The 23,236-nt window shown below is 44.7% G+C and overlaps 1 protein-coding gene across 1 annotated transcript in view; it reads left to right on the forward strand.

Moving 5' to 3' along the window:
* Nucleotides 1-23,236, forward strand: part of MALRD1 (MAM and LDL receptor class A domain containing 1) — a 2,679,189-nt gene that overhangs the window by 2,650,303 nt on the left and 5,650 nt on the right. The window contains exons 34-35 of the mRNA XM_078663745.1: nucleotides 3,679-3,754; nucleotides 15,589-15,639. Coding sequence (XP_078519871.1) covers nucleotides 3,679-3,754; nucleotides 15,589-15,639 — 127 coding nt within the window. The remainder of the gene's footprint in view (nucleotides 1-3,678; nucleotides 3,755-15,588; nucleotides 15,640-23,236) is intronic.

Below are 23,236 nucleotides of genomic sequence, written 5' to 3' on the forward strand. Positions count from 1 at the left end.
TCAGTGTTGCCAGAAGTCCCAAATTATAAGCAGATGAACAAATGGGACTACTGGAAGAGTGAAGACAGATTGGCCAAGTTCTTCATTCCTTGGATTACCTTAGATACTTCACATGCCCGTAGAAATAACCTGACATGTAAGGTGTCAGAAGTCGAGAAGAAGTTCATAGGGCAGGTGGATGATCGTTACAGGAGACAAAAGATTTTGAAAAAATCAGGACAGTGGAAAACAGATTGGACCGAGGAAGAGAAGTCACACAAGAGAAAGGGTAGTAGTGGTCCAATAGCTTTAGATAAAGCGAAGAGAGGAAAGCTATGTCTTCACCGAGCCAAAACGTATTATGAAAATGTATACGTGGGTGAAGTTGACTGTGAGCATGCTTTTAATTTAGAGTACTACACTAAGGATTTCCTAAAGGGAATGCAAGTGATTCCAAATGTGTATTTTGTATGTGGAAGAAATGCCTACGTGAGACTACCTGACAATTGGTATGGATCATGTTATTTAGCAATTGTCTTCCCCAAAATATATCATGCACAAGACTTAGTGATCATTGAGGGCAAGACATCATCGAGGGGAAGGAGAGATGTAGGAGATGCAGAAATGGTTGGAGATGTCTTTGGAGCTATGTTCCCTCTTTTGGGAGTAATCCTTAATGATGTTAAAATTAGACGACTGGCAACAGTTGTCGACAGGTTGTCTGCCAGCACTGCTCAGTCCTTAATGCTGGTAGAAGGAGAGATGCAATCGATAAGGGCTATGGTTCTTCAAAACCGTCTTGCATTAGATGTCCTACTAGCAAAAGAGGGCGGAGTCTGTAAGGCTTTGAAGGTCCAGGAATGCTGCACATACATTCCAGACAATTCGAAGCCCCTTGAGAAAGTTATTAGGAACATAACTAATATTCACAAGGAGATCGAAGACTTGAGTAGAGAAAATGTCTGGGAAAAGGTGGGCCACGGAATGAGTACAGTTGGAGGGTGGTTTTCCACCTTAGGCAAAAGCTTTGTTTGGTATATCCTAAAGCCTATCATCATAATATTGATCTGTGGGATTATATTGTGGGGATTGGTGAGGGTATTCAAATGGTACAGAGCAAGAAGGTCAGAAAGGGCCCAAAGAGAGCAGCTGCAGAGATTGGCTGCCATACAAGATAATCAGTACAGGAGTCTGAGGGCTCTGGAAGCGCAGAGAATGCCAGCAATAACTGCAGTCTGAATGTTAGTGATGACCCCGAGAGGTCATCAAAGGGGGGAACTGAGAGAGCGCAAACTGACTTAAATGTATGAGTACATCACACTTACCTGTAGTAAGCACAAATCATGAGGAGAAATGCCATGAGTGCTAATAGTATCTGCAAATATATTCTAAATGTATAGCTAATGTAGAGATTTAAGTAGAAGTGGAACTAATACAGAAATGTGTGACATTATATGATTTTATTAGATGTGATTATTCCTGAATCCATGTCGTATAGCTGCTAAAACATAAGATGGTATGTGGTTAAAAGCAGAACGTGGTAGGCCTCAGGGCCATAGCTGGAGCTAAAAGGGAAGGTGTTTCTTTTCACGACACAGATTGTATTAATGTTTTGGTCATCGCATTAAATGGGCCATGATTTATAGAAATGTTTATTGAATAATAGAATAAGAATATTAACATGCTAATTAATGAAGAAGTTGAATGCTATAGTCATAATGAGAAATATTGTAGGCCTGAAATGTTTTAACGTTGATTTATACGTACATGTCTGGGCTGAGAAATGTTGCAAGCTTTTTCTTTTTAGAAGTCTATGAGAGTTGGGTTCTTGGCTACAGATATCTGTCTGCAAAGGAAGAGGGGGGATCCAATTATAAATGAATGAATAGAGGTCTGTTCAGTGGACGGCCTAGACATGGAGGAGGGTTCCGGAATGTTTGAGGGGTATCAGCGGGCCGGAGAAGAGTCTGAGAAGCAAGGTCAACTCTAACGTATGAGGCCCAAGACAAAGCATCATGGAAAAAGCCAGAAGTTGCACCACGTGAGAGGCGTTCCGCAAGGGGCGTCTCAAATGTTGTTGACTGTTTTGTATTAGGGACAGCACCCCTGGGTGGAGTTAGAGCAGATACCTGAGGACCCTTTAGAGAGCGGATGGGTAGGCAGAGAGGGGTCATGACTGGAGAACTATAGGTTTTCACCAAGAGACTTAGAGTGAGTGACTTCCCTTGGGGGTCATTCACTGCTGACACCTTTGTTAGGTTGGGGCTTGGTTAAGTAGGGATACCATCTAGAGCAGGGTAGGGACAGCCTAACCTTTGCGTTTTCCTCCAACCTAAATGAAGGAGAGATATGCGTCTATGCTGATAGCTTTATTATTCTTAGAACTTGTGTTAGTGATTTCTGTTGCTCGTCTGAGGGCTTTTCGAGAGCACATGTATGTAATTGGACCTGTGTATCTCGTGAATCTCATTCTGAGATGCCTGTATTTGCAGCTTATCATTTCTTTACAATAAACTTTTGAAAGCTAGAAGTTGTTTGTGATCTTTGGGAGCAGAGTCTTTTATTGGGTGAACTGGCTTGGAAATAGGTGCACTTTCTTTCCTCACAGACAGGCAACAAAGGTTCAGTCGACCAGATCGAGGTTTGGATCAATAGATATAAGGTATCGATCAAAATCTCGCCCTTTCAATGGGATTGCCTTTGGCGCGCCCGCTGCGCGGGTCCGCTGCGCGTCCTATGCATTGGTTCTTTTATGTGCTTCCCGCCTGAGAGTGAGGAGGGGGCGTGTCACGCTCTGCCGGTCCGCCCTCCACACAAGCAGCAACAGCTGTGGTGGACCGGGGTCGGAGTGAGCAACGAGCGGAGATTGCAAGCAGCTTAAAATCACAGGTAAGTAAAATTCTCCCGAAGTGCAAAAAACGAGTTTAAAATGACACCTTAGTGCCCAAGCAAACAGCCAGAGGCAACGCGACTTACACAGCACCGCGCGTCCCAGTCAAAGGCTCTTTATGTGCTTACCGCCTGAGAGTGACAAGGGGGCGTGTCGCGCTCTGCCGGTCCGCCCTCCACACAAGCAGCAACAGCTGTGGTGGACCGGGGTCGGAGCAAGCAGTGAGCGGAGATTGCAGGCAGCTTAAAATCCGCCTAACTACTCTGTGCCAAGCTACAAGAGGGTTGCCACTGGTTAATTTGGGGTTTGCTCGAGACTTCAAACTGGTAAGGATTATGGTGAGAATGTGCATTCTACTGTGAATTTTAACGTACAAATGGCTCCAACTGTTAAACTGCGTGTTAAAATGACTTTCCTGACAGGTGAGAGTGTTTTGCTATGGAATAAGGAATTTATTTCTCAAAAGTCCTAGCATAACATTTTGAAGGTAAATGTAAATTTGTCATTTGCATACATACCAGGAAGTACGTGAACAGTAAACATCATGAAATATGGTCGTATCCAGGAGTAAACACATCAGCATATCAAAAGATCCCACTGAATCAATCCATATATGACCTCCAAAATCTTCAAATGACATATAGACTGGATTCAATAATGTCAAATCATTACATGAACACAATCTATTCTCTGTTTTGGGTTTTTTGAATAATTTTTAGCCATAATTTACTACAATCTTGCATTAAATTTAAACAGTTTTGTTGCTTTTTAATAATTAGTAAAAACTGTGTCTGTTTGCATTTTTTCAGGAAATTGCAAGAAACTTTAGATTGCGGGTTTGTGAATCCACTTTACGAGGAAAAGAACATCATTGGCGAAAAAGAGGTAAAAAGAATTTAGAAACACACCTTGTGATACGTTTCAGGAAGAAGTAGTGTTCCTTTTTTTTCTTACTCATATTACCAATATGGCTAGTCTTAAATATGTTTGCAGGTTATAAGATCATTAAAAACAGTGCCCAAACAGGTGGTCATAGAATAAGGAAACTAAACCAAACAATATTCTGGGTAATTGTTAAAAATAAATAGTCACGCTGTCTTTTGTGTTCCTCGACTCAGGGCTGTAGTGGGCGTGGTGTACACTGAGAGGTCAAATGTATCATTCTTACTCCAATCCTAGAATACTTTCGAAAAGTTCAACTATTCAGTCCAGGAGGCCTATTTACTATTATATTTTCACTCCTGTATTATTTTTGGGAAAAATCTCTCATATATTTTTGGAACGCTTAAAAGTGGGAATGTTGCATTAACAAAAGTGGATTACAGAGCTTGGACAAAGTACTATGAATACCTGTTTTGTTGTAAACAATTAGCTTTCCCAGCTAGAAGTAAATATGCAAAAGAAAATGAACAAAAGTAAAATCATTTTATTTGCCTCACATCACTATCATACTACGGCGACGCATTATTAGAACTCCTTTCATCTTAGAACTGACCACTGCTGCATCCACTTCTCCTTCACCAAACCCACCCAATACCACTGCGCTCACCACTAATCGTGCAGAAGCTGGAACAAGGTCTCTGAAGATCAACTCGCCACTGCCCTCCGCAAGACACCATCGTAGACCTCCATAGAAACCAACACATCAGCATGCATCCTCCACTTATGGATCTCCGACTGCGCCAACACACTGCACCCCTCTGGAAACTCTCTGGCAAACAGCTCACCGAGAAAGTCGTCTGGTCCTCCCTTCCCTCCAAGAGTCCAGGTCACCTGCAGATGAATCGAGAGAAGATGGAGGAGCACCAAGTCCCCAGCAGACTGCACAGCCTTCAAAACCACCATCACCATGCAGCACCACCTCATCAGACCCACAAAGAAAACTGCCATAGAGGAACGTACCAACACCAATGCCACACAACAGCATAGAACTCTTAACTGTCATCAAATAATTTGCCAAAACCAGCACAAATGCCACTGACATCGCCCACTCGCAAGCTCTTGGAGACAATGTCGCCACCTTATTCCATTGCTAGATCACAGACATCTATGACAGCTTCACAATGCAGGACCCACTCGCAATCACTGCACCCAAATACTCCATATCCCAGCCAACCTAGCTCAACTGGAGAACTACCATCGAGACCTTATGGATCATTAAGACCATCTACTCTGGAGGCCCCTCAGAACCCTGCCCACACCCCATCTTCAACTGAGCCAGTGCCACCATCGTTCAGAACTCTTCCATACCATCAACTCTATTGAATCGACCGCCTTCCCAGAAGACTGGAAATACGCAGAAATCAAACCCCTGCTAAAAACAAAACTCTGCCAACCCAGAAAGACCTCAAGAATTACAGACACATCTCTCTTCTCCCATCCAAAGTCATCAAGAAGGCCATCATCACCCGACTCACCAAATTCATCGAAACAATGCACATCTTGGACACCTCCCAATCAGGCATCAGAAGCAACCACAGCACCAAGAATGCACTCCTCGCCGCAACAGACGACATCCGCAACCTTCTTGACCGAGACTAATGCACAGCCCTCATCTTCCTGGACTTCTCTGCCGCTTTCGACACCATCTCTCACCACACCCACTATGCTAGACTTTACAATTCCGTCATACATGGCAAATCCTTATAGTGGATTCTCTCCCTCCTCACCAGCCGAGCCCAGGGAGTCAGGCTCTCACCACTCTCCTCAGAATCTACAGAGATCAGCTGAGTAGTCCCTCAGGGCTCCTCCCTGAGCCACACCCTCTTCAACATTTACATGGCGCTTCTGACGGCCATTTTCAGAAACCAAGGACTAAACATTGTCTCCTATGCCAGCGACACCCAGCTGATTCCCTTCCTCACCAACGGACCTACAGCTGCAAAGAACAACTTACGCAACAGGATGAAAGCATTTACCACTTTGAAGAAGGATTACTGCCTCAAACTCAACTCTGACAAAACCAAATTCCTCATCCTGGAAACCATCCCCTCCACCGGGTACAACTCATGGTGGCCCGCAGTGCTCAGAGAACCCCCCCACCCACCGACCACGCACATAAACGTACATCATCCTTGACTCCTCGTTCTCAATTAACCGCCAAATCAATGCTGTCTCATCTTCCTGCTTACACACACTCCACCTGTTTCAAAATACCTGTTTAAAAATATTTTTAACTGGATCCCCCCTGAGTCCAGACGAGCTGTCACCCAGGTACTTATCAGCAGCAAACTTGAGTAGAGAAAACTCCAAAAGAAATTGCAAAGAATCCAGAACGCTGCTGCGAGACTTATCCTGGGCATGCCTCACCGCAGCCACATCACTGATCACCTGAGAAACCTCCACTGGACCCTGATCAACAAAATAATCACCTGCAATCTCCTCACGCACGCCTACAAGGCCCTACGCAACATTAGACCTGCATATCTCAAACACAAATACCATCTTTCCTTATACATTCCCACTAGACACATCCCCTCTGCCAACCTGGCCCTAGCCACTAACCCCTGGATCCACAAGACCACAGCTGGAGGAAGATCCTTCTCCTACCGCACTGCAAAGACCTGGATCTTTCTTCCTCTGCATCTCAGGCAATCACCCTCACTGCCTCGATTCAGGAAGGACCTCAAGACCTGGCTCTTCGACTGAACTGCAGAACACATCCCTCAGTGCCTTGAGACCCTAACGGGTGATTAGCCATGCTCTATAAGAACCCTGATTGATTATCAACTTAATAAGCCATCCAATGCAGTGTTGTCGAAAGAAGACTCTGAACTAGTCCTGCTCATAAAAGTAGCTCTCAGTCAGCATCATCAAAGTTGAGCTATATGAATGAACCATGGAATATTGTTTTAGGGCTGCTAAACGTAGTGGCAACAGTTAAAACCAGACTGACAATTACAAAAAAGTACTAGTAGATGATGAAGAACATCCAATTCATAGGTATCTTTGATATCTGGTTGACTGAGGGTTGCAGGATTTGCAAAATCAAGTGTAGCTGATAACTCTCTTAAATTATTAACATGTTTGTAGACGCTCTACCATCACAATCTGGCAGATGGCCTGTGTGCCTTATTTAAGGTGTCGCTGACAATTGTGCACTTGTAATATTGCTTCTGGGACATCTGCCACATTTTTGACATAGTGCACGGTACTCTAATCTCTGGGCAAGGGCCTGCGTCTGTTCTTAAGTTCCCTCTCTTGAGGTATTCACTTACCTACCCTGCTAAAACAGATTTCACCTATGACTGTTATAACTAACAGTCCTACATGAGTGGAATTCACAAAACAAAGACACCAACAACTGTTTTCATGCCCATAAATGTGTTTATTTTGTGAATGTCCAGAGTTAGTAACATAAATGCTGACCACTCCCCTTGAAGCTGAGTACAAGTATCTAATTCTAAGTAAGCCCTACACAAAATACACTGGGGAAAGAGATAAGAAGCACAGGGAAAGGAGAAACATAGGAGCAGCCTTGAAGACTTCAGAGGACAACATCACTCTCTTTGTACTCATCCATCACCTATGGTGAGATACAGTAAATATTAGATACAGTGATATAGCTCAACACTAGTTAATATATTGCACTATTTGTTATATTCACCACTGTAGGTTGCGAATGAAACATCACCTTCAGTGAGAGTAAACAGCATTGGTAGATTTAGAGAAGATAATGAAGCGAGCAAGAGACATACCTGTGAGCAGGATCGGTACGGGCAGGTCACTGGAATGCAATTGCAGCAAGAGCAGTAGATAGACACCAAAAGGAAGCTAAAGGAGAATGAAAGAATCCCAATAAGGGTGCATACAGTAGGGTAGCTGATTGTGAGCCGTAATGACAGTGCATAAAAACCAACAAATACACAGGTGCCAGGCAAAGAGTTCTGGGTATCACAGAATTTTACACTGCCCCTTTCCTGGAAGAACTACCTTCCACCATCTTGGATTAGGGAAAAATGCGCACTTCAGGTTGGCCACATATACATTGATGGCATGGGAAGAACGCTAACCCCTCTGTTGGAACTTTTCAATTTTGTAAAGTGTTACTGGCAAGGTCTCCATTGTCCCTTTTGTATATTGTCTGTGGCCCAGTTTTTCTCTGTAAGATGGTGAGACATGTTTATAAACTTGACAGGGCTCTAAATGCACCAGTTTAGGCTTAGGAAATACTTTTTTAAATTAGTAATGAAAAAAAATTATTCTCTTAGTTATAAATAAATGACTGAAACATGCTCTTTTCTCCTCTACCTTGCTCCCTGTCAAAATTGGGGTGACTGGTGCTCCGTCCCACTTGTTCTGCAACAGTTAAACTTCAGTATTCAAATCATAGATGTTTGTAAATATCAAAGCGTTACAACTAAGTGTGTGTGGACCACATGTAGACTACATTTGTAAAGGGTTTTCTCTAATCATTCCAATTACGCACCCCCGGGCAGGCCCATAATGAAACCTCCAGTTTGGTAGAACACTATCATTTATGCAAAAGTATGTAACAACTATTTAAAGGTGTAAATCAGCTGTAAGTTAGAAATATTTTTGTGTAATTTGGTCCCTAAATATTTATGGCAAGATGACTTGGGAGCATTTGGAGGTGCTTTATCAATAGGAATAAAATACACATCCCACAACATGTCGGTAACCAACATAAGGTAACTGAAGTGTTATTCTCATTGGAACATTCTATGCTTTCCTCAATCTATACTACTATTATGAAGGAAGAACTTTGATGCTTTGAGGCGGGTAAACTCTGGAACCACAGCGCCAATCCACACACCCGATACATCGTTGGAATCCTCAGGGCGTGCAGATGGACATAGGCTATATAATGTTAAAAATACGTTATATTTAAAAAATTTACATTATAAAAAAAGTAGTCCCCTCGAAGTAGTGCCGGCCGCGACCTGTGTGCTGACATCAGGAGCACGGGGAGGAACGGCGTCCAGGAGCGGCGGACATGGCACTGGGAAGGAGCGGTGACGAGCGGCGAGGAGCGGTGGACTGAGGAGCGACGGCTGAGGTAAGGCAGCGGGGGTCGGGGCAGGCCCGGGATGGGGTGATGTAAGGCTTCAAACTACTGCGATCACATTCATAACAGCTCAGGAAATTTAACTGCAGAGCGCCAGCGTTTCCGCGTTTCAGCTTTAAGGGTCATTAGGTTGACACGCAGGCATTATGTTACCATGCTGGAATCTCGGCACACCGAGCTCCGTCAAGGGTAAACCCCGCTCAAAAAGACCCCACAGGCGAAAGTGATCCGTCAACCTCGGAGCCGTGTTTAAATGTGCCCTCTTTTCGTGGTACTTTTCATGTGGACGGGGAAAGCAAACAGCCCTAAGCGCACTGCTGTGACTATCATATGTTGCCTTTTAAAGTCTCCGGGGGACAATGTCGGTGCAGGCGGGGGTCGGGGCAGGGGGGGACGGGGCGGGCGGGGACGGGGAAAGCAAGCAGCCCGAAGGAAAGCCAGGAAATCTGGATCGGTTTATCCCCACTCTAAACACATGGAAATGGTAATTTCCAGGCGAAGGCTGGAGTAATAGCTGCAATACAGTGAGACGGTTTTACATTATAGTGCACTGCTGTGACTATCATATGTCGCCTTTTTAAGGCTCCGGGGGACAATGTCGGGGCAGGCGGGGGTCGGGGCAGGCGGGGGACGGGGCGGGCGGGGGCCCGAAATGCTGGACAATGTCGGGGCAGGCGGGGGTCGGGGAAGCCTGATTGCTCCCGGACAAGGTCGGGACAGGCTGCTAGTTGGTTATATTTGTTTGTGCCAACTCTCAAGTAGTTCCCTAATGTTTCAACTGTTTGATTGATTTGTTGATTCACTTTTTTTCCATGACCTGCAGCACAGTGTCCCTGCCATACAGCAGGACACACTATTGTCTTGAGTTTTAGCACACAACAATGTCTGTTGGTAAATTAACCAATCTGTATCCCTCAATCACATGATATTTTGTCCCATTTCCACTTCTGGGTTTCCGATAGGAAACAGTGTGGTTTTTAAGCATTTACCCGCAGAATAACCGATATATAGCACAACCATTCAAATTTCTTTCCACAGAGCTATTATCAATTCTCTTTATATATTTTTTTCTGGAGGCAATAAACCTTTTGAAATGTAAATACCTAAAATGTAAATGGTCTATTCAAGATTTTCAAAATGTAAAATGTACATGGAGTTTAAATTTGCCGGTGTGCAAAATTCATATCATTTGCTGTAGCTTAATAATTCGAAATTACAACACAATTATGCAAATTATGTATAATTACGCGGAATGCAACATACACTCGAAAAATTACCTCAACAGTCCATTCATGTACAATTTCAGGTCGAAAATGTAATTTTGAGTTAAGTTCCAGTTGCCAGCATTAGAAAAAAAATCGGGATTTGTAGTTTTGTGCTACAACTTTACCAGAGCAGTCCACTCAGGGAAAAATGTACCTGAAATGTTAGTGGACCACACACTTTGAAAGTATTGCTTCTTGCATTCAAAACACTTCCATTAGCTTTCAGATTTGTAGTTTTGCTCTCAAAAATTACTTGAACGGTCCACTCGGGGAAATAATTTGCCAAAAATGCTGTTTTCGTTCATAAATGACCCAAACAACTTGCACTTAAATTTCTCCCAGATATTGCGCAATGTGGCGTAATTGCATACTCTGTAATTTCACGTAAATATTGTTATGCAAAATTACCAAAGTTCCGCAAGTGTAATTAAAATGTATCCTAGCTGTTTCTAAGACCTATGAACGCAAGAAATATGTTTCTCCTAACTTTCCCCTCTTACGGAGTACAAGCAGTCTTTAGATAATGAGGAAATACCCTCCAGAATACTAAAAAGACATTGAGGACTGAATTGTAACCCTAATCTTCTGATTATCTCCTGCTTAAGCTCCCTCAACTCATTGGGATGAAAGTGAAATGTGTACACAACTAACAGCCTATCACATGCCTCACACGAAGGCAGTCTCATAAAATAAACAGCACTCTCATACTATCAAAAGCACTCTTACGTCCTTTATTGAATAACAGGTTCACACAATAGTCAAATCTCAGACTCTCACAGACTGGCAGTGACAAGCAAATGACAGCTCGCAAACCCGCAGATACATACTAAACTCAGCACTCTTGTACTCTCACAAATTAGTATCACTACCAACAGCTATCACATGCCTCGTGTAGTGTGGGTCTCACACTAGGACACATCTCTCACACCCCGCACAGGTAGTAGTGTCACACTACAATAACAATCTTGCACCGTCAAAAAGGGCTCATACCACTCACAAATCATATCAGATCACACAAATTCAGAGAGCACTTAGACCACTCACAAATTACAACAAAGCCAATACTTAGAGCTTCTTCATTGTGTGCTATTGTGAATGTCTGGGTGAGTCAGTAAACGCAAGAATGAGTCAATGGGTTGATGAACTGATACATACGTGAAAGGTTGAAGGATGACTGACTAAATTCATGGTATGACAAATTAGTGACTGTGTGCAAAAAAGCATCTCAGCATATTCAATTATAAGTCAAACCTTTTTGGCAATATTTATTTAAGGGAAATTAAGTTCTATTGAGTTTGACAGCACTTTTTATTTAAAGAAGCATATTTAGATATGACCATCACTAGAGCGCACATCCACTAGCTTAACTTAATTCGCTCCATTAACACTTTATATATGGATCTTTATATATACTTTATATATACTTTGTATATACATTAACATACTGCTCAGAGTCCATGACATTTACTAAGGCCCCAGTGTCCATCAGTGCTTGCACCGTCGAGCCAGCCACTTGAATAGGGCACGTGGGTGGTGGTTGCCGTCGCTTGTCGGCATGGCCTGTGAAGGATATGATGAACATGTTGCTGTCTACCCCCTCTGTGTTGAACCTAGCTCCGGGTGGTGCATCCTCTCCTTGTGTGAGGTGGTCTTCCATAGATAGTTGCCTGATGTTGGGTGTGAGGCCATGTGGTCTTTCAAAGGCTGACCATGATTTCCCGCTCCTGCACACCCTCGCAAAGTGATTTTGTTTCCCGCGCCAGGGGCAGACCTTTCTTTTTGCATAACAGGGACCTGTCATTGGTTGTTCGGCGCCGATATTCTCACAGGGTCCACATGTCTGTGTCTTGGTGATGGCACAGGGTGGGTTTGGGTGTCTTTGAAACGCCTCAACTCTCTCCTCAACTTGGGCCAGATGTGGAGTGTAGGATGTGGTAGCATTCTTGTTGAGTGCTGCCTCCATTTTGTCAGTATGAGAGTTTGATAGCTCGTGTAACCTGGCCAGTATGAGGATGTCATCCAGTGACATCCCTGGCTGGTGAAGGATCAGCCGCTATTGTAGCACCAAGGTGCATCCTTGGATAATCTGGGCTCTTATTTATTCCCTTTGATCTGGAAATGTACATGTGCTCTCTAACTGCCTCAGTCGGGCATAGAACATGTAAACTGTCTCTGTGTCAGATTGTTTGGTCTGCTGCAACTTGAAACACTCAGAGTCTGGGTAAAGTTAGAGGTCAAAGTGCTGGTGCTGAGCCGGCATCGCAGCCTCAAATTCATCCTCATCCCCTGTGTCTGGAAATGTTTGGAAAAGATCGTAGAGTTCTCCCCCTTCATAGTGCATAAGCAGAGATCTATTGATTGTCCCGTCTGTCTCCCTAATGCCTCAGAAGTAGTGGCTGAGGTGCCCTATCCAGGCTTTCGAGTGGGAGGCGGAAGTCGCGGGGTCTGCAAGCTCGCTGAACGAGGGAGGCAGCATCACTGTGGCATAGCTGTGGTGTTGGGGTGGTGCAGTGCATCTGCACCTGCTTGAGGAGGCGCCCTCGTGGTAGGTGGCTATCATGCTGTATTCCACTTTCCTCCCTTTTGTGCTTGGCCTGATTAACCTTTCTGAAGTCTGCATAGTCTGCCATGGTGCAATCCCTTCCACCGAGCTTCGTGCAGACTCGTCTTCCCTGCCTCTTCGCAGGGCAGTGAGGCTGGTGGGTGTTGCTGGGATGATTGGGAGATCCCAGGTACTCAGATCCCCAGGTGTATGGCAGACACCTCTCTTACTTGAATGTCTCTGAGATGTGTCATGCACTGTGAAGGTTGTGTGCTCCTTCTTCTTTGTCCATTCCTTTGCAGTGTTTGGTAGTGTTGGCACCATGCTATGTGCTATTTCACTCTGTTTTATATTTGGCGACCCATGTCTACAGGCAGTCGGCCCCCTCAGGGCCATGTGGGGCATTGCGCGATCACCTCTTTTGTGGGTGTCGATCTTCAGCGCTCCAGCACCTTGCGTAGTAGGCCTCTCATGGCCCACTGTGCACGTACGGTGAGGAGGGCGGGGCCAGCGCTCGACGAAAAAGTAACCAGCTGAGCAGCAGAGCGGCACCTGACTGCCTGTGTTGAGGGTGCTGCAGGCGGTTTCAGTTGGGGTCCTCGCACAATGCAGTCCTCGTGGATGGCGGGGGCTCGTGGCCGTCGATGTGGCAGGCGAGTCAGCCACTGAGGGGGCGATCTGCCACACAGTGATGTTGGCCTGCGGGTTGCGCAGCAGCACCGGCAGCAGCAGGTGAGCCGGCAATGTGCGGGTCCAGTACTGGACTTGTCGACAGTGTATTGGGTGTCCCTTGTGTGCATGGGCCTTTCCCTGAATCCCCAGATTAAATGGACACTTGCACAGTGATGCAGTGTGGTTGGAAAGACCCCAAGTGGTCTTTCCTTGTTCATTTATCTCCTCTGGGTGAGCCCGCCCTGAGGTGTGTTACAAGTGCAACAAAGTACAGGATGGCTCTCTACAGAAGCTAGTAAGTGCGCTTGCCAGATAAATGATTAGACAGAGGCAACTACAATATACAGAAAGAAAAGAAATGAAGACAACAGGAATAAAGTATAGAGAAGTAGATAGGAAGCGCAGGAGGGGTAGAAAACAGAACCTAACTCTTACCTGTGTTTTGGTTTCCACTGAGTGGCCTGGTGGGACGACCACAAACTGGACCTAGAAGACAAAAGAAATAGATGTAAATTATACAGCTTAATTTTTCACTAATTCGGAAATTTAAAACTTGAAAACACATGTCCAATTTTTTAAATACACTCCCCCTGCTGTACAGGTTGTTTAGGGCCTAACCCAAGGGTGACTTTATGTATTGAAAGCAAGGTTTAGACTTACCAAAAGAGTTATTTTGCCAGTTTGAAATGGCAGTTTAAAACTGCACTACAGGCTGCTGAGGAATGCCTGAGATATGTTTTAAAAGGTTACTTTAGTGGGTAGCACAATGAGGGCTGCATGTCCACTAGTAACATTTAATATACAGGCTCTGGGTACCTCTGGTACTACTTTACTAGGGACTTATAACTAAATTAAATATGCCAGCTGGGTATAAGCTAATTTTATTATGTTTTAGAGGAAGAGTACAAGCACTTTAGAACTAGTCAGCAGTGGTATTGTGTACATAGCCCTAAAAGCCATCAAAACGGTTTCAGAAAATAGGGAGGTTGAAGGCAAAAAGTTTGGGGGTGGCCTTGCAGAGAGGAGTAAATCAACCACCGCCCAAGTCAACGCAGTGCTCTCGGCCTACTTCAACACACAAAGGATGCAGAACAAAATCTTAACGTGGCTACCAGACAATGCAAGGAAAATGATCATCCAAGCCCTCATCACTAGCAGCAGCGCTATGAAAACACCCTGTACGCTGAGGTCATTAACCAGCTCACAAGAAGACCGCAGACCATCCAAAATGTAGCAGCTATACTAGTTGTCAACCTCCCACCCCCATCCCGCAGCACACCACACGTTAGGGAACAGCACTGGCACAAATGTTCATGCTTTAAACTCCTCAACCACACCTTTATAGGTGCCTACCTGAACAACAACATTCACTTCCACCAACCGTCCAGACACGTAATCTCTGCCGGTATCTCAATAGCACACAGCGCATGCATGCACAAAAGCAAAGCAGGGAGCCCGGCCCTCTCATACCTGGCCCCTAAAGCCTGGAACAATCTCCCACAATTATTCCGAGCTTCATCCTATCTTCACTTTTGCAGGAAGCTGAGGAACTGGGGCCTTATTTATGAAGGCCTTGCGCCGCCGGTGCGCCACTTTTAAAATGGGAAAAAGTGACGCACCGGCGGCGCAAGGCCTTCATAAATAAGGCCCCTGGTTTTTCGAGTAAACCCTCAAGGCTGGCCTCACACGCCTTTTACAGAGTGTATGGATACCCTCATGGGTAGTTAGCCCGCTATAAAAACACACATACTATGACACAACATAACAAAAGAATTTGTGTCATCAAAACTCAGGTTTGAGATTTGCATGTAAAAGAAAAGAGGAAAATAGTATTAAGGTATTCAAGTGCACCTTCTGCAAATCAACTCACACTATGAAACACAGCCCCATGCTGGGCAAGTTATGCGTTCTGGCATAGCGATTTGATGCATTTATGGAATTTAAATGTGACTGTATTTTAATGTGTGTCACTATGACACTGTTTGATTTCAGTTATGTAACTACTGTGATGAATACAGAATTCAGGAAACAATATGGAATAACTGAGATTGTAAACATTTGCATGTTATTTGTTTCTATCACAATTTTTATTTCATAAATATTTGTATACATCAACCCTACCATTTCTCTGTTAATATGTATTAAATAGAGGTTTATTCTTTGAATGCTTATATTAATTTATAACTTATATTTGTTTCTTCAATTTCTGCAGACAAGCATTTACCCGAATGTTCAGATCAGTGTCTCGCCATGGCGAACAAAGGTATACTTCGAATAAACATCTTTTCCTACTTTGAAACTATGCAATTTAGTCCATTTCAACATTCTTCAAATTGTGGTAGATATGAGTCAGTGTTTTTCCCACATCACTTAAAAGCACTGCAGAAATGGTAAAAAATAAAGTAGTCCAATTGCTGCATATTACCAGTGGCGTCTCCTCCATTATGGCGGACGAGCGTCGCCCCCCTCCACCAGCAGGCTCAAAACTTGTAAAATAAAACTATAATAAAACAGGTTTATTAACATCTTATTTTCCAATTTATAAGTCTGAGTCTTAGGGGTGTGGCCATTGCTGGGGCAGTCACAAAGGGGTGAGTGGTGACCACTGCTGTCAATGCACATGTCGGTTTGGGCGGCCGTCTTAGGATGGCTAAACTGGCATACACACTGCGATGTTTCCAACCAGAGCTGCGATGCTGGTGTGGAGACAGCAGGCACAGGCTTCCAGTCTCTCTAGGAATGTGAATCCGGAGTGCTCAGGCCAATCCTGATGCAGCATCTGGATTGGCCGTAAGGGGAGAGTGGGAGCTTACGTCACAACGAGGAGCAGAAGAGGAGCAATGCAGCAGGCAAGTTCTTTTTTTATTTTTTTTATTGTCGCAGTTCATCTCCCCCCCTCACACCACAACTCTCTCTGCCCTGATACTAGTCATTACTGCTTATTACATCCATTTTAGCTACTTTTGAAACTGTGGTAATGTCACACGTTATCAGAGAAATACAGTAAGAGATTGATAGCAAAAGGCTAGCAGTAACCTTTGAAACTAGATATAATCATACTGAATTTCACCCTGTGTATTGCACCGAAGATTGAGGGCATTGTGGATTTGTGGCTAATACAGGGTTGTGCACAGTGGCGTAACAAAACCTGAAGGGGCTCCCCTGCAAAATACATGGAGGGAGCATTCTACGCTGCTGACCCATTCAGGAGCCCTCAAGACAGGTGCCCACTGCCACCAATGCCAAGGGGGGCCCGTGGAGCTCGGTTTGCCCCCCCATACCCATGGGCCTACCGGGCTATTCGTATGACACTGGTTGTGCACAGGGCCAGTCCTGTGGCCCTGCATGTGCCTTTTGTCTTAACAACCATGGGTGGCGACATGCCGGAGGGCATTGCTGTTGGTCAAATGCAGCAGTGATTGGCGGATAGCCAGACCCTACATCCAGTGACACTGGAAAGGAGATATGATTGTTAAATTTGCCTATTTTGTGCTTTTGTTTAATATCTAATTAAAATACTCTTTCATTAGAGGTCTTGTTGGACACGCACAGAAGCATGTAATACATGGCAGAAGGTCACTAACATTATTTTTGTGAAATGCAAAAATACAAACAGGCACAAAAAAATATACATAATGAGACAATCAACAATAATAAAATAGAAAAGGATACCAGCAAAAGGAAGCGCCCTTTGAATAGTTATTGAAAATAATCCAGCCTCAAAGTGCTGTTTTAATTTGAAAAGGTATCCTCCTTCCAACTTAATTAACACAACCTGGTTAGCTCACCACACTTTTCTAAGTGAATCTTTGTCTAGTTATGTTATGTTATGTTAACAGGCATTTGTTGAGCGCACGTACACCCGTGGGTTTTAATGGCGCTGAATGAGGAAGGCGGATGGAACCGAGGCACTTAGCCAGCCGCTTGCACGAATAGCCAGGTTTTCAAAGATTTTCTGAAGCTGATAAGATCTTTGCAGCTTCGGAGTGCCAGAGGCAAAGAGTTCCAAAATTTTGGGGCAAGATGAGAGAAGCTGCAACCACCCAGCCGTTTGCGTCTAAAGGACGAGGTGGTGAGCAGAAGGTGGTGGGCAGAGCGGAGACAGCGGCTGGGATTGTATTTAGTGAGCCGACTGCTAATAAATTTAGGGCAGTTGCTGTGCATGGCTTTAAAGGCCATGCAACCAGTCTTGAAAGACACCCAGTGGGTCAGCGGGAGCCAATGGAGTTGAGCAAGGCAAGGGCTAGCCGAAGACCAATTAGGGAGTTTAAATATCAGTCTTGCTGCTTGATTTTGGACCTTTTGGAGCCTTTTTAATAAACCAGCAGGAAGACTGAGGTAGATGGAGTTAGAAAAGTCCAGCCGTGAAAGTATCAGTGCTATTATCACCTGAATCAGGGCAGAGTGAGTGAGCAAATGAGCAATCTTCCTAATTTTCCAAAGCTGGTAGACGCTGGAAAAAATCACAGCGCCCACCTGCCCGCAGAGCGAGAGGTCGGCCTCAATGATAATCCCCAAGCTTTTCACAGAGGAGGAGAGGACAGGGGGGAGCCCGAGTTCGGGTGGCCAAAATTGCAGGCCCCAGCTGATTTTACTATTTCCAGGCAAGACCAACTCGGTCTTGCCTGGATTAAGTTTCAAATGATTGATACCCATCCAACGCTGGATATGGAGTAAGGTGACCTGAAACTCACTAACAGCATTGGGGGAGCTAAGGGAAAAAATGATCTGAAGATCATCAGCATAGTTGAATATTGAGATGTTTCTAGTTTTGAGAGAGTGAATAAGGGGTCTGAGGTGGATATTGAAAAGCAACGGGGACAGAGAGGAGCCCTGCGGGACCCCACAGGTAGAAGGAAGTTTGGGAACAGTGAATTCTCCAAGCCTGACTGCCTGGGTGCGGCCTGTAAGGAAAGATTTGATCCAATCTAAAGCAGCTCCTCGCAGGACGGCCTGCGCGACACGGTTGAGAAGGATGGTGTGGTCAACCGTGTCGAACGCGGCCGACAAGTCCAGGAGCACCAGCGCTTGATGTTCACCTCTATCTGCGTTAACCCTCATGGTATCCATGACCGCTAAGATCACAGCCTCTGTGGAGTGTGCCGGGCAAAAGCCCGCTTGATTTGGTTCTAAGAACTCAGACCGTTCAATGAAGTTGGACAGACAGCTGGTCACATGGGCTTCCAAGACTTTAGCAAGGAAGGGTAAAAGGGAGATAGGACGGTAATTAATAGGGTTACTGGGGTCTGCCTCCGGCTTCTTTAAAAGGGGGACAACTATGGCGTTTTTGAAAGCGCTTGGGACCATACCTTGGGACAGAGACTCATTAAGGAAAGAAAGCACACTCTGGGGCAGGGTGGTGAATATATCTTTGGCAACGAACTGGGGGCAGCAGTCATCGGGGGAGCCCGATTTGACACGGGTCAAGAGTGCTACTAAGGTTTTGAAACAGATCGGTTGGAGCGTACTAGTCCCTAGTAGTAATAGCACACGCAGAAAACAATTTGCCAGAAAAGGGTGTGGTAAGATAACTTTTGTACTAAAAAGCGCTAAAGTTAAGAACACAACATAATAAAATAGCTAAGCAAATTTGGAACTATCTAATGGGGAAAAGAAGACGAGAAAATAGTTAAAATAAAGACGAGAAACGGAGACATGGATTTTTGACGTTTTATACAAAAAGCACTTAGGGGCCTATTACGATGCCGCCACTGCATCGGAGCAGGGGACCGACCACCAATGTTGCGGTGGTACCGCCAATCAAATTAGGATGCGCCCGCCACACTGGCAGGCGCATCCCACATTTTTTACATTGCGGCGGGTGGTGCTGTAAGCAGCACCCGCCGCACTGCAAAAAATGCATGTTGTGCATTTGCATAAACAACATGACAGGCACCGCACGGTGCCTGCCACCTTGTGCATGCAAATGCAGGGGGTACCATGGGTACCCCCCCCAAACACCCTTGGGACACGCAACTGGCCCCCAAAAACAAAAACAAGAACCTCCTGCCTTTCCATGGCAGGGCTGATCTTCGCCTGCATCATAATATGGATGGCGGTGTCTTGCACACCATATTATGCCCCTTTTCCGCCCGAAAAGTGGCAGACTGTCTTTCCGTCTGCTGTGGACCCCCCAGCCATACTAATATGGCGGGGGTTAATCAGGCATGGATGGCTGGCGGATCACCCCCACCAGGCCAGCGGTGGCTACCGCCGGCCCAGCGGGGGCAATCCGACTGCTATCCTAATGGGCCCCTAAGGAAAAACAAAGAATCTCTCAGAATCATTATTTACATTAGAATGGGTCCTATGTACAACTTCTAGCTGTCCCCCATGGATCAGTCCAAATTTGTACCTTAGAAATTGGTGACTGTTTGGGTTCTTAGAACTCTCCAGTGATGCAAGGCATAATGCTGAAGTGAGGGTGCCACACAGTCAGATACCTCATCGTCAAAATCACACTGAAGTCTTCAGTTTTGATGTCAAAAGCTCAAAAGTTAGCAAAGTTTCGTTACTTAAGTGTCAATGTGGCTTCTACCTTTGAGTACATTTATGCCTCTCCCTTTTCCCTTCAGTAAATTGCTTTTTTACTTTACAAAATCACCCGGTAGGGCAAGCACAATGCTATAGATAGGCAGCAGGCCATGAGCCCAGAAACCTTCCCCAGAAGGTTCATTTGAAGCCTCGTGCTTTGCAGAAAATAGCACCTTGTGGTACAAGCTGGAAAATTGTGCCCATGCATGGTGCTCCCATACTGGGGTAACATCAGAACCCTCATCGGAAGGGAAAAAACTAGATCACAAAACCTTCCTGGTGCTGGGAAATTCGCTAGGCCTCTGTTAATTGAATTTCTTAGCTTTATTTCTTGTGCTTTTTAACAGAGTCCGCATGTGATACTTTGTTTCATAATTTCTGCTTCTCAAATTATAATAGTCTGTGAAGACGTTCCCATTCTCTGATGGCACAGTAGGTAAAAACCTGTGTGCATATTGACCTTGCTTAACTCTGGTGCTGATGGGTTTATAAGTTACAGCACAGTACTTTATGTAAGCCTTGGTACAAAGGAATAGAAGCATTGTCTTCTTTCCTGGTTAAAGAATGTAAAATCAAGGTGGAGAAGGTCACACTTTGCTCTTTAGAGCCTAATGCATGAAAAGGTTATTAAATACATTAGCATATGGGGAAGGGAAAGCCCTGTGAAAAGTTGCTGGTTAGAGGTGCTTACTGTTGCGTCTCCAGATTGAAGCCTACTGTAATACATGTAGTTGAGGAGATTTAAAGGACTATGTAAATACTGTGGTATGAGTCATGTAAATATAACCTGGGTAGGAAATTGTGCTAAAAGATTTAGGGAAACCTTGATGAACAATGTTTGAAGTGTATCTATCTGTTACTCTTATTTTGTGTGAAACTGCTGAGATGTTTATTATTACATTGATTAATAATCACCTGATTTCTTTGATAGCAGCATATACTACATTCTAGTAGTTTATAAGGTATCAATATTGGTCTACTCCTTCTCTGTTTCAGGGTGAGACACTTTTAGATCTGCTGTGGATAATAGATTTTCTGACAGGCCTGTCTGACTATTTCAACAAAAGAGAGGGGGGGACCAAGGAGCCAATAAAGGTCCAGTGTCCATGCTCCTAAACCAAATCTGTTCACAAAACGAGGACAAGGTTCCTATACCAGGGTGCAAAAGTCACCCACGTATCTGAGTGCAAATAGTCACCCATACATTCAAAACAGGGAAGCATGGGGAAAAGTAATCCTAGGTAAAAAATACCCTGATGGGAGAGGGAAAGACATACTACATCCTCTGCTGCCCTCACACACCCCGGAGGATGTCATGCTTCATCATCGGGCAATTTTGTTCCTCGTAGGGCCGGCGCTGCAATTCCCTACGGGTCCCCGAAGGGTCACTTTATCAGAGATCTTTTAGAGGATTAGCCGGATGTTGCATGCAGGTGTGTGGGGAAGGGTAAGGGAGGGTAAATCAATTACGTGCAAACATGATAGTGTGATAAAATCAAGGGTATGGAAGCAGCTACAAGATTGTCTAGGTAACCCTTGGCAGTTAAAAGTACTGCTTAAAAATGACTGACCCCACAAGGCCCACTATGCCTGGGTGTCACTAGTCAAGGTCAACATGTTTCGTGCCTCTATCGCCCGTAGGTCATTGGCGCTTCGTCAGGACCAAAAACAAAGTGAAGTGCACGTGAGTAAAATACATAAAAGTTAAAATGAGAACCCTCTTATCTCATCCAGGGCGGATCAGGAGACCTGTGTCCCCACTATGTGGTTGTAGCTGTTACATAGAAGCTGCTCCTGGATGATACCTAGAAAGAGAAAAAGCAAAGTAAGCCGCATGTGAGCGTCAATAACAACTTGATGCATCACAAAGTGTCACTTATGTGTACGCAGCGCTTCAAATAGAAAGATTACGCGGGCAAACAAGACTGGTCCAAAGTAGATCGGGGGCTGCTAGTTCAAGGAGCCCTTAGGCTCAGAATAACGCATATAATGGTGTTAAAAGGCAACTAACCTTGGCTGTATAAGGTTGATTAAACGTATAACAACTATAGGGCAGAAATCTGCCAATGTTGAAAATTGGTGAAAAGTACCAAACCGTAAGGTGGGTAGTTCACATCACAGTGCTTACCAAATATTAATTAAAGCTCTCCTCCAGTGGTCAAGGGGATGGACGCCCGCAAAAAGTCGGGCTGTGGAAGCAATAGACACAAACCAGGTACATAAGCACAACGGAAAAAGTACCGGTGAAGTAAGATGGAATTAATTGAAATGGCACTTACTAAGTAATGCGGGTGTAGCCTCTAGTACACCTACCCCTGTCCAAACGCTCGCCGAGAATGAAATAAAGGCGGCGAAATGCAGAGTTTAAATAAATGGATCGGGTGGGGGTGGAAAAAAGAGAGGCGGTAACTCTTTACGGTGAAGCCTCACAAGGAAGTGTTAAACTGCGCATGTGAGAAACAACGCAGCAGCGGCGCATGCGTATTGGCCGTGCACACTGCTCCCTCGCTTCTGCGCACTGGCTTCATAGTCAAGGAAAATAACAATGCCGGTAATGATTAAGAGTTCACACAAATCTACAAAATTAATCCGGTTTAAGTTACTCCTCACTAGTTCAGGCCTTCCCGTATGAGACAGGTCCTAGTATCATGATTGGACCACATCTCGAAAATTAACTTCAATCTATGTAGGAATTTCCCGTTTGTGACATGTCCTGATGTCGTGACTGGACCACCCCTTGAAAATTAACTTAAATCTATATGGATGTTTCCAAATTCACAACCATCAACATATAGTTGACGCTTAGGCCATGAAGTGGGGACTAAGAGAATACAGCCAAATTGCCTTACACCAAGGACAGTAATGTAAGTCCTCACGTATTTTAATGGAAAGAATTAATCCCCCGGAATTATCCGAAGTTACCAATTTAAGGCTTAACATAAAGTCAGCACCCAACGACCCCAAGGACCCGTCTCGTGTGCCCACTTGAAAAGAGAAGGAAATAAGGTAGGTCCCACGGCCGTACAGCCGTGCATAATCAATTCAACAAAAGAGAGGGGGGGACCAAGGAGCCAATAAAGGTCCAGTGTCCATGCTCCTAAACCAAATCTGTTCACAAAACGAGGACAAGGTTCCTATACCAGGGTGCAAAAGTCACCCACGTATCTGAGTGCAAATAGTCACCCATACATTCAAAACAGGGAAGAATGGGGAAAAGTAATCCTAGGTAAAAAATACCCTGATGGGAGAGGGAAAGACATACTACATCCTCTGCTGCCCTCACACACCCCGGAGGATGTCATGCTTCATCATCGGGCAATTTTGCT

Source organism: Lissotriton helveticus, chromosome 10 (assembly GCF_964261635.1).
Source record: "Lissotriton helveticus chromosome 10, aLisHel1.1, whole genome shotgun sequence".
NCBI classification, from domain to species: Eukaryota; Metazoa; Chordata; class Amphibia; order Caudata; family Salamandridae; genus Lissotriton; species Lissotriton helveticus.